This window comes from Indicator indicator, chromosome 19 (genome assembly GCF_027791375.1).
Source record: "Indicator indicator isolate 239-I01 chromosome 19, UM_Iind_1.1, whole genome shotgun sequence".
Taxonomy (NCBI): Eukaryota; Metazoa; Chordata; class Aves; order Piciformes; family Indicatoridae; genus Indicator; species Indicator indicator.
The window spans coordinates 8770598-8783165 of NC_072028.1; the positions used below are offsets into that span (position 1 = coordinate 8770598).

Consider the following 12568-nt stretch of genomic DNA (forward strand, 5'->3'; position numbering starts at 1 on the left):
TAACTGCCCTCGGGTCTTCTGCCGTGCCAAGGGGTATGCCAGCCTTCCGCGAGAGAGGCAGGCAGACTGGCAGGATGGGAAGTGTAGGGAAATGTGGGTGGCTGGAGAAACCAAGTCCCTTCAAATGAATGTTGTTGTATTGCTGGCTGCAGAGATCTGCAGCTGAGATGGGAAGGGCAAAGACTCTGCATGGCAGGCTGTGTCTTGCAGAGAGGTGACCGTAAGAAGGATAAAATCATAGCACGATGGAATTGTTTGGGTTGGAAAAGACTTTTAAGATCACCAAATCCAACCCAGCACTGCCAGCTCACTGCTAAACCATGCCACTCAGCAGTGTACCTTCATGGCTTTGAAACCCTTCCACCACTGCCCTGGGCAGCCAATTCCAGGGCTTACAACCCTCAAAGGGAAGAAATTGCTCCTCACGTCCAACACAAACCTCCCCTGGTGCCACTTGAGGCCATTTCCTCTTGTCCTATTGCTTGTTCTTTGGGAGAAGAGACTGACCCCCACCTGCTGGCTCCAATCTACTTTCAGGGATTTTGAGAGATCCAGAAGGTCTCCCCTCAGCCTCCTTTTTTCCAGGCTGACCCAACCCAGTTCTCTTAGGTGTTCCTCACAAGATCTGTGCTCTAGATCCTTCACCAGCTTCGTTGCTATTCTTTGGACCTGCTTCAGCATGTCCAGCATGTCTGGGGTGTATTGTGAACAAATAGCTGAACATACATTTATTGTTGGGTGATCCAGTAAAATGAAGGGCCAGATGAGAATTCTTGAGGGCAAATCACTTTGGTTTTCCCTGACTTTATTTTTCAGCTTCCAGTATCACAGTTGGCAAAAGCTATCTCCATTCTTTAGCAAACATCAGAAAGGGATGGAGAAAGGAAAGGAGGACGATATGCCACTACCTGCAGAGCCATGCATTCTCCTTTTCTCCTTGCATTTGCTTTTGGGGGCTTTTACACAGGACAGCAGCTTGATTTTATCAAATACACTTGCTGGGGATGTTCCACAACACATAGAAACTCAAATCTGGTCATCACCCATCTGCCAATTTATCTAAATCTGCAGCAGCATAGTTTCTCCCCTAACCTGAGTACCAAATGGCCTGAGCTACCTGCTCCTTACTGCAAAATCCCTCCTGTAACCTCTGCTTCTTCTGTGTCAGTCTTGACCCATTTGTCCCTTCCAGCTGATTGCAGCCCTATTCCTTCCCTCCTTGAAAACATGTGAAACATCAGTGCTGGGAGGAGGTTTTGCCTGAGGTTTCCACATTCCCCAACTCCTTCCTTCAGGCTGCCTGATGGGTGCTGGGAGGAAGATAGACTTGGGGGAAAAGATCGATCTGGCCGCAGGGAAGAAAGCATCACAACACATTTCACGCTCCCAGCGCTGCAGCCCTTGTCCCCCATGTGCTCTGTTGATCAGGATCAGCTTCTTTGCTGCTGTTTTTGTGCCTCTTGATTTCCACACGGAAACTGGCTCTATTTTTACCCAGCTAAAGCTGATTAGATTTGCAGTAATTGGCAGGATAAACAGACACATACTGTATGCAGCAGGTTAACATGATACATTCAGAGACCAGCAGAGGCACTTAGCCCATGCCCAGCACACAAAGAAGACAATCAAGGTAATTTATTGTACACATGCCTGTAACATGCCCATTAGCCATCCCTGTCCTTCCTCTCTCTGCAAACCCATTTCCCCTTTGAGACAATGAGGATATTGCAGGCTGCAAAACACTTCATCCTTTTCTCCTAAGCTCTTTGCAAACCGCTATTAAGCCCAAGGACACGCAGGAGTTTCTCTTTCTGGTCGAGGCAGGTCTTGACTTCTGTTGACCTGTGAGAGATGATTAGAGTTGAAGCAGCCACATATTCAAAAAGAGAGATGCTACTTACAACTCAAAGGCTGACCTCCTTCAAGTAATGCAATTTCCAACCATTTCAATCACTTTCATAAGCTACAATCTACTGGAAGATTAGCAGCAGCCCTTTGAGCTGCAGTACCATTCTGGTCTTAAATTGGTTTGGGGGGGGGGAGTTTAGCTGGAGATCAAGTAGATAAGAGAAAACTTCGGGATGGCATCAGGTGATTGTACACTCCTGGAATTCAATTAACTGGGGGAGGAAATGAGCAGGAAGCAAAAAAAAATGAAAATCATTCCACTTCTCAAAGCTGCATATTTCAGTCTAATGTGGTTAAACCTCGAGATCACTCTGGTTGTTGTTCTTGGGTGGTGGTGGTAAGGTGGTGGCTGCACCACCCCTTCCAGCCCAGGACAGACACACAAGGCAAGCAACCCTCAAAATGGTTGGATTTGCTGGTCTTAAAGGTCTTTTCCCATTGAAATGGTTCTATGATTCTATTAAAGGTTACAAGCTGGGCTGAGAGGTGTTTTGTTTATTTAAAACTGCCCACATCAAGTCTGATCCTATCACAGAAGGCTTCCCATCCCTCCAGCTACTTCAGGACCACACTAACATGTTGATTTTGAGCCACTGACTCCTAACCCCACTGGAAGAGATGTGTTTTCCAGAGAGTCTGAACTCGATACAGAGAATAAAACCTTCCTCTTCCTTCTTGCCAGCTTGCTCTGATCACCAGCACTTAGCTCCTCTTCACGTGCTGGTGCTGCAAGCAGGAGATGAAGACCACCTCAGCCCTTCCCTGATCCAGGCATGCTGCAGCTCAAGGCCTGCAATACCTCTGGACATACATGTGCTTGCACTCACTGTTTGCAGCTTGAGTCCCCTCAGCTGTGCAGTTTTCATCTCTTTAATGCAAGCCCTGTTGACTTTGTGTTGTTTCCTGATCAATCCGTTGTGTGGGACCAAGCCAAGGGCTGTGAGGAAAGCTGAGGATATTACATGATTATCTCTACTCAGTGATTATCTCTACTCAACACCCTGGTGAAAGAGGGTGAGCTCACCACTGCCTGTTTTCCTCAAACTCCTCTTTGCCTTTTGTCACATCACCCTCATTTCATTCTCTATCCATCCAAGTTCGGCATTAGTGGTTCCATTAATTGTCCAAGATTCCTCCCAGGCTTAAAGGCTTAAAATGCCTGGTGGCTTGTTCACCCCTTGCAGTGTGGGCACAGTGCTGGCTTTTCCCCAGCCCTCCAGTACATCCAATGCCTGTTCCAAGGCTATTGAAAATCATCATTAACTATCCAGACAGCTCCTTGGCCATCTCCTTTACAACTCTTGCAAGTTATTCACATCTGCTGGTTTAAAATACCACAGCTCCATCAGCTTTGCTCTTCAGCAGACCTCCAACATGCTCTTGGAAAGTATTTCATGGGCATGTTGTCTTTTCTTCCCACCAGATACCAGCAAGAAACATGCCCTGAGCCCTTCTGCCCTTTCAATGTCATTGATAAATCTTCCATTTCTGTGTGGTGTTGTTCAACTGCTAATGCAAAGCTCCTTTTCTTGAAAACCTTGGAAAACATCCTTCTGTATTTAATTTCCCTGGCTCCTGAGGTCTGTTAATTGCTACCAGTTTCCCTTTTCTTTTTTTTTCCTGCATGTTTATATTTTATGTGTTAGTCTTGGCGGCTCTTTCGCTTCCTTTCCAAGCCGTGTTGGTGTTTTGAACCAAGATTTCTGTCTGCTGTGCTGCTTTTGGGGGTAAAATATTTTTAAAGGCTTCTCCCTTTTCAACCTGTTTTTCATTTCAAGCTTTTCTCCAAAGTGATCTGACTTGTGATTATTTTCTGCTTTGTGGAACATGACCTTTTAATGTAGGAAGTTTATATTGTGCAGCGAGAAATTCATCTTCACCTGCCAGGGCGAGGTTGAAGGTGGAATTCCCTCACATTGGAGGCAATATTTTTTCCATTAGGAAATGATTTTATTATCACTTTTTTCCCCCTCTTGAAATTCTGAGAGTATTTTAATACTAGCAGCTCAGGACCTCTGGCATCCATTGCTCGGTCTAAAATCCCCAATGATCCCAAGATTTTTATTAGATATTATGGATGTGGATGCTTAAAGAAACAGATTGTGTCAAGTCCCTGCTGCAGACCTTTCTTGCTTCATACTTTATTTCTTCAGGATATTGATCCTGAAACACTCTGGATAATTTATTTCCATATTCCTAATGATTTGGGACCAACCTGGTACTGGCAGCACTCAGGAAAAGGAGATCTGCTCCCAGAGCAGTCACAGTAGGATGTGGATCAGGACCTGGGATCAATACCTCCAGACACAAGTGGAAATCAACTCGAGAAGGGGGTTGTAAGACAGGACTGCAATACTCTGGCTGGAGAAATCACCCCACCATACTGTGGCCCTAGGAGCAGGGGTGTGGTGTTGTCTTCAGCAGTTCCACCTTGTGCTGGTGGTTTTTGTTGCTGCAGTGTCCTGCGATTTCCCAGTTGGATTTGTTTGTTTGTTTGTTTGAGTGAGCATGGACCAGTTGTGCTCTTTCCTCCTCTGTTATGTTACAAGCTAACTGACCCCTGGCTTGCCTGGCCAGAGTACCTCCCATGAGCTCTTCCTTCTGAGATGGAGGCAAACTGAGCTCTACAGCTCCATGCAGGTCATAGAGTCATGGAATCATAGAATGGTTTGGGTTGCAAGAGACCTTTCAAGGTCATCTAGTCCAACCCCCTGCAGTCATCAGGGGCATCTGCAATTAGAGCAGGTTGGGATGGGGAATCTCCTACCTCTCTGGGCAACCTAGGCCAGTGTCTCACCATCCTCAGTGTCAAGAAGCCTTCCTTCTATCCAGTCTAAGTTTCCTTCTGTTAGTTTAAAGCCCAGCTTTCTTCTCAGCAACTTAAAGCACTGAAAAGCCACAAGAAGGTCTCCCTGGAGCCTTCTCCAGGCTAACCAACCCCAACTCTCTCAGTCTATCCTCACAGCAGGGGGCTTCCAGCCCTTGGATCATTGCTGTTGCCTCCTCTGGCCCTGCTCCAACAGGTCCACATCTCTCCTGTGTTGAGATGGTCTCACCCTGGGTAAACACAAACCTTCTTACACCACCTAAACAACCAGATATGTAATCCCACATTTAGATCCCTTTTTTCTTTTTTTCCTTGTGAAATAGGGACATATTCTTTTTGCAATCACTTTGATGTATTTCCCCTCTAGCATCATTTGGGCATCCCCAGGAGCTGCCTGCAGTTTGTGAGGTCCTGCAAAGCCCTGCTGCTAGTGCCAAAAAAACATCCTCCTCTGTGGATGGTGGCCCACTGAGTTGAGAAGCCTTTGAATTGCATCTCATGTCTGGGCTCAAGGAGGCCAGCACACCATTCCTCCTCCTCCTCCTCTCCCCATCCTCTGTTGTGATTCACAGGGTCAAATTCCCAGAAAAAAAGCTGCCCACCTCCTTGGAATGCTGGAGATGTTTTTCTGGGCAGCTGGACTTTTGGAGGTACATCCCACTGGTCTCATGCTGAGGATGCAGCAGCAGTGTGGATTCCTCCAGCTAATCCTCTCTCTCCCTTTGCTCTGTGGCAGTTTTTTTTGCTCTTTCTGAAACATAGCCAAGCTTCCAAGCAGGTTTCCTGGGAAGGCTGGGTCTCCCCAATGCCCTGCACTTGTCTTTCTGAACCATGCTGTACAGGAAACCCCATTACCTGCATCCCTATCCCTCCCTAAGCTGCTCCATTGGGCTGTACCCCAGATTTCTGCATGCAGGGACAGGATGGGATCCACCAGAAATCTCTGCTTTCCCACCAGCCTGTCTGTCTTCAAGGCACACCAAGAAGAGGCATGTGCTTTCTATTCTCTATAGTCTGCATGGCTCCAACTGCCCAATGCTATTTTGTCTTCTCCCATCCATGCTCAGTCACTTGTCAGAAGCTAATTTGCTTTTTACTGTATTTTTTAAAAATCATTATTCCCTTATCTCAAACATTGCCTCACTCCCCTCATCCACTCAGGCTGCAGTTTATTAAGAATACAACTTGCCTGTCCCTTCTAACACCATTGTACCCTTCATGGAGATGTCTTCAGGATTAGCTGAAATCCCACTGCTGAGCTCAGATTTGGCCCCAGCATGACAGCACCTGTGGAGGTCACCACCAGTAGCAAGAACATCATCCAGAGGGAAAAACCCAGTTGTATCCAGGTCTGGTGTGAAACCTAATCTGGAATTTCCTCTCCTTCAACCTCCAATACATCAGCAGCACTGAGGAAATACGACCTGGTTGGAAAGGACTCCCCAAGGCAGTAAATACTGCAGATGACTGGGGCATGACTTTTTGTTTTAAACTAAATTTGGATTAGGTCTAGGAAAACCAGATTTACTTGGGGATAGGCTCAGGGACAGCAGTGTGGCTTGCCTTGTGGTTGGCTGTCACACCACGATCACCCTGGGGTCTCTCATCATCTATGCAGCCCTTTCATCTGGTGTTCCCACACTCTTCTTTTTTAGCTGCCAAGGTGGATGTTGGCAATTTTTGGAGCCTCCTGAGCCCATCTCAGACCCTTTAATGGCCAAGGTGGTTCTCTCTGACTGAATCTTCCACTCCAGCCACAGGGCAGGAAAACAGGCTATGGGCACACTACAAAGCCTAAATGAGGTCACGAAGAGAAGGTTGCTTGTAGTGATTTCTTTTTCCTCAGGTACCATTAAACATGCTGTTATTTCAGACACCTCATTTATGAGGGGCAGCATCCCACCTTGGTTGGAGGTGCATCACTCCTTGGGGTGTGTGCAGATCTTGCCCTCTGGTCTCTACACCCTGTTGAACTCCACAGAAGGAAGAGTTGGCCATAAATTAGCATGCCAATTAACATGCAAAACTACTAGAACTGTGTAAAACCACTGAGAAAACAACAGAATGGGGCTGGAATTCCTTTTTTTTTTCCCTGCCAAAATTTTTCTACAAGTTGAAGCAGCTTCAGTTGTAGAGTTTTTCTTGGAAAGTTTTGGGGTTTCCAACCAAAGTCTCTCCCCATGAATAAAAAATGGGAGTTTGCTGTTGCCAAAAAATGCAGTACCTGAAGGGTGGGGATTTTTGGACAAACCCCAAACCTCACAAAGTATAATGAGGACAGTGCTTGCATTCCTGAAGGACTCACTCTAGTTTGAAAAGGCATTTTCAACTGACAGTGGGAAAACTTCCACTCACCCTGGTTGCATCTCTGCCCCTCTGCCCTCCAGCAAAGAGAGGAAAGTATTTACCCAGACAAGGCTGTTGCTGTCTTTCAATGGATGGACAACAAAATACATTAAAGGGGGGGGGGGGGGAAATAAATGGAAAGATGAAGCCTGAAACTTCCTAATAGGAAGGCAACTGAGGCAAGTAGTGAGTGCAGTTGTCCCTTCCAATGGGATCCATTTGCCTAAATCCCATAGTTTTGTATCACAGGGTTTCATACAGCTCTTTTTTTTGGTGTGTGTGTTACTTGGAATCCTGGCTGAGCCAGATCTTGAATCCAAGTGGATAGTCCTGGCTCAAAACTAGCACTCCAGTAAGAGCAGAGGTGATGGCAGGAGGCAAACACGAGCCAGTGCGCTGCCGGAGAGTTTGGGGAAGAAGCCTGTTTGCCTACAGCTCCCAGATTTTGCTTTACAGGCACCTGTCAGCATCTTTTTAATTGCTCTCAAGCAGAGCTCCCCCTTTAATACTTGTGCATCAATGCACTGGTGTGTTAACATAAATATCTATGTATGTGTGATGCAACCACTTGGCACCTTTAGAAACAAGGGGAAGTGTGGCAGGACCAGGACCCTGCATACTCTGGAGGCACGAAGCCAAGCTGGGTGAGGATTTCACATCTTCAGTAATCCCAGGAATGAAAAAAAATCTGAAATGGATCTATGGATAAGCTTGGCAAGCTCTTTCTACTGTTGTGCCTTTTTTCCTGACGGATAGGAAGGACCTCGATGAGACGCTCTGTGCTGGAAGGAGGGGATGGAGGTTCAGGGCAGCCCAGCCCAGCCCAGCCTTGCTGTCATAAACCCCAAGAGAGAGCCACGGCCTTTTCATGAATAAATAATTGGTGTTGCAGTTGCAGTGTTGCTGGAGCAAAGTCTGCCCAGAGATTTGGTGTTGGTGGAGCTGAACGAGGTGTTTGGCCCTTTCCCCTCGTCTGTTCCCCTCCTCAACCCCTACCCCCACCCACCTGCAAATGGAGTCTGGCAGGGGATGGCAGTGGGAAAAAAATGGGAATGGGTGGGAGGGAGATAAAAGGATAAATAAAAAAACCAGGGAGCATCTCAGTGAGGTCCCATCGTTTGTATCCACCACCACTCACCCACCCAACCACCTGCAAATGGGGTCTGGAAGAGGATGGAAGCAGGACGATTTTGGGAATGGGGCTGGGGGGAGATGAAAGGATAAATAAAAAATTAGGAAACATCCCAGTGGGGCTGCAGGGGGCTGCGGGCCTGCTGGGGTGGGAAGTGAAGGCGACGCAGTTCCTGTCTCTTTAAATCCACCCTGAGCCAGGAGCAGGGAGATGAGGCAGAGCAGAAAGCCCAGGATCATTAATAAGCAGGATTTATCCCCGTAGGAGCCGGGAAAAAGGAGGAGGGGGGTTGGGGGGTGGGGAGGACGCCCCTCTACCCGACCCTCAGCCCCTCACCGCAGCATCCAAACCTCCCTCCGAGCATCCTCCGGCAAAAGATGCGGGATCCGCTGGGCGAGGCGAGCGGGTCCTCCCGGGAGTGAGGTTTGCTGGAGGAGGGGAGAACGGCGGTGTTGTTGTCGGGGAGGGGGGGAGGAATGTGGCTAACGGAGGCGATGGCGGGTTTTTAGGGCGCGGGGGTGGCGTGGGAGAGGTTGGGGGAGCCGAGCGGGAGGGCGGCGGAGGCATCACCGCATTGCTGCTGCTGCTGCTGCTGCCGCTGCCGCTGCCGCTGCCGCCGGTGCTGCCGGTGCTGAGCCTCCCGGCCGGCCCCGCCATGCCACCGCGCCCGCCGCCCCCCCCGGCCCCCCGCCCGAGCCAGCTCGGCCGGCCGGGGCAGCCCGAGCTGGAGGGCATCGAGGAGGGGGCTCGGAGCTGAGCGACCCACCGCCCCTCCGGGCTGTGCCGGGCGGCTGCTCCGCTTCCGTTTCCTTCCTGCTCTTGGCGTTTGGCCTCTTTTTTTCCTAGGGTTTTTCCTCCCCCTTTTTTCCTTTTTCTTTCTCTCTCTCTCATTTTTTTTCCTTTTCCCTTCCCCCTCTTTCCACCTTTTATTTCCCTTTTTTCCCCTCTTTTCCCCCCTTTTATTTTCCTTTTATTTCCCCCATTTTTTGTTCTTTCCCCCTCTTTTTCCCCTTTCCCTTTTATTTTCCCCTTCCTTTTTTCCCCTTTCCCCCCTCTTTTCCCTTTATTTTCATCCTTCCTTTTTGTTTTCTTTTTTCTTTCATTTTCCCTTTTTCATTTTTTCCCTTTTGTTTTTCCCCTTTTTATTTCCCCCTCTTTTTTAGCCCCTTTTCTTTCTTTTTCCCTCTTTATCTTTCCCTTTTTTTTTTTTTTTTTTCCCCCTTCTTCTCCCCCACCCCCGTTCCCTGCCTTGGATGGTTTTTAGGTGGAGTCGTTTGCACCAAAACCCAATAGCTGCTGCTGTTCTTGCTGCTATTTTTTTTTCCTTTTTTTTTTTTTTTTAATGATACTGTTTCCACAGCAGAGGAAGAACGAACTGAGCCTCAACATACTCCCAGAGAATGAATAATCACAAGAAACTGGCTTAAAAGCAGCTCCCTGGATCTGGTGCATGATTTCAATTGAGTTTGATTTGATTTGAGATTTTTAAATATTTTTTTAATTATTTTTTCCCCCAAGTCATCGTTCGTGTTTCATTTTCTGCATTTTTGTTTTCTTCCCCTCTTTTTTTTTTTTTTTTTTTTCTTTCACCTTTTGGGGGATTTGCAAACCGAATTACATGCATGTCCAGTGGGGGAAGGTTTAATTTTGACGATGGAGGGTCGTACTGTGGAGGCTGGGAGGACGGAAAGGCTCATGGCCACGGAATCTGTACCGGCCCGAAGGGTCAAGGTGAATATTCGGGCTCCTGGAGTCACGGCTTTGAGGTCTTGGGGGTCTACACTTGGCCCAGCGGCAACACTTACCAGGGCACCTGGGCGCAGGGCAAGCGCCATGGCATTGGCATGGAGAGCAAAGGGAAGTGGGTGTACAAAGGAGAGTGGACCCATGGATTTAAGGGACGGTATGGGGTCCGAGAATGCACTGGAAATGGGGCCAAGTACGAAGGCACCTGGAGCAATGGATTACAGGATGGCTACGGGACAGAGACCTACTCGGATGGAGGTAGGTGCTGCTGCATTGATACCTTCTTAGCTGGGGTGGGTGGTGGCGTTGGGGGTACAAGCCTCTGAATGGAGGGGCCTCTTGTTTTTGTCTGTGAGTTTGCAGCCTGCTAGCTTGAAGTGAAGGATGCTCCTACCCTGCAGGAGATAAGGAACCAGCCCAGCATGGCATCAGTTCAACCCCTTGCCACAGGTAGCCCCGTATGTTCAACGGGTCACTGGGTGCTGGGTCCTACCTCCTGTCCCCTCTTTGACCAGGATTTTTGGGGAGGGGACTGGGCTGCACTGGTGAAGAGACATCCAATTCTGGCCCAGGGGAGTGGGAGGATGAGGTGGGCCAAGGCGTTGCGAGACAACCCAAGTTGCACATGGGATTCACAGTTGTGACTGCACCACTGGAACCTGTAGATTTGCATTGAAGCAACCCAGGGCAGAGGAGAAGTGAGATTTGGTGGTGGGGGAAGACAGGGCAGAAGGGTCCTGCAAATGCTACCAACAAGAGGCTGGGGTCTTTGCATGCCCTGCAGCCCGTCCATGCTTAATCATAGCAAGCAAAGGACTTTAATTCAGACAAGAGTCTTACATTCCTAGTTTACGGCTTAATGCTTAACGTTGGGGCTCAGAGGGATCACCAAAGCTCTGCTCTGCCGTCAACACGGCTTTAAACGAGATGTGGAGGGGAAACTGGGATTAGATGGAAAAAAAAAACAAACATGAAAACCCAATTCGAGCCATCAAAAAAAAATTGCTGGTCTAACAAGCTTTAAAGCCAAACTAAGGGGAACAGCTGGTGCTGTGCTGTAAGTGGCTGTATCATCCTCTCACTCATGTTTTGTGGCCACTTCCATCTAAATTCCCACCATAATCCGAGGCAGGCCTACCTGCCTGCTGGAAACTCGGGGGTTTTGGTGGCCCTGCCCTGCTGGTTTTGCTGCTGAATGTGTGCATCCAAAGCAGGCTCTCTGATTTTCGATTTTTTTTTTTTTTTGAGCTGTTATGGTTTTCCAGGATTGGTCCTTTAGGGAAATTGCAGCGTTGTTGGGCTCCATGGCAGCCTTCCTGAAAGGTGCTGCAAGACCTTTCTGTAGAAAACCCAGTTTGCTGCTTCGTGGATTACACAGGGAGAGAAGCACGCAGAATCCCAGCATGGTAGGGGTTGAAAGGGACCTCTGGAGATCATCTAGTCTGATTAAACCTTATCTGCAGCAGCTTTTTTATGCTCTTGAAGGGAGAGGTGGAACGATCTCTTGATTTTTAATGATAATCTTGTGCTGGTGGCTTTCTCCTCTGGGAAAATAGAGCTGCAACCTTTTGTTTCAGCTGCCTAGAATAATGCTGGGCTCTGAACTGGAATCTGCTGGGTGTGTGTTTGCAAAGCCATCAATAAATCCCAGCAGCCCTCTAGATGAGAATAAACCTTGCTCAGAGAATAAGCACTGTCTCTCACGTTCAGAGCAGTCAGGAAGGGATGGGGGGGTAGGGGGTTCTATGTGCTCCCAACATGGGTGCCATCACCCCACTCCCCTCCTGGCACCCAGCCCCTGCCAGGGAGGTTTGCAGGTGGGCAGACAGAAGTGTTCAGAAGGTCTCTGAGGGTTGGGTGTTGCAGGGCTAGTCTTGTCCTCAGCCACACACATGCCCCCAACCCCACCAAGCTTCCCCCTCAACTGCAGCGCAGCAGCTCTTGAGGAGCCTGGGAAGCATCTCCCATTGGGGTCCCTTACCAGTGGTTTCACACTTTCTGAGAACCTACCAGAAGCAAAGAGCTTTTTCTTCCATCTTGTCAGTCCAGGCTGGCTTCTTAGTGTTTGGGGACCAAAAAGCTGTATTGCTTGTTTGTTGTTTGAGGAGGAGGAGGCAAGAGGATGAGGAGGGAGGAGACAAGAACAGGCGCTGTGACACAATGCTCCCCACCAGGGACCCTCCAAATTGTCCTGAGAGGAGAGGACAGCCATGCTGGAGAGTGATAGTACCTGTGGCCAAGCCCATCCTGCTCCTGGAGCAGGGACAGGTGCTGCACACCCCAACCAGGCTCCTCCACACCATCTTCCCCCCCATTTTATTTGAACAGTCCCCATGGAGTGACTGAACCCATCTAAAACTGCACTTCCACCAACTCAGTTGCAAGTCCCTAGAGGCCATGACCCTTCCTCAGTTGCCTACCTCCATTCTGGGTGGAAAACACCAAATTTGGGCATCTTCAGCCTTTTGGACACCAAACCTTAATGAACTTTGAATGCAAGAAGCTGGTGTGTGGAGGAGCTCAACTGGAAGGGCGGCTCTGGCATAGCTTTGGCACAGGGGAGGCAATGGTTGGGAAGGATGTTTCTCATTAATCTATTCAAGTTATTA

The 12568-nt window shown here is 48.6% G+C and overlaps 1 protein-coding gene across 1 annotated transcript in view; it reads left to right on the forward strand.

Moving 5' to 3' along the window:
• The first annotated feature begins 9835 nt into the window (after positions 1-9835).
• Positions 9836-12568, forward strand: part of JPH3 (junctophilin 3) — a 59883-nt gene continuing 57150 nt past the window's right edge. Inside the window, exon 1 of the mRNA XM_054389773.1 lies at positions 9836-10217. Within this exon, the coding sequence (XP_054245748.1) occupies positions 9836-10217 (382 nt within the window). The remainder of the gene's footprint in view (positions 10218-12568) is intronic.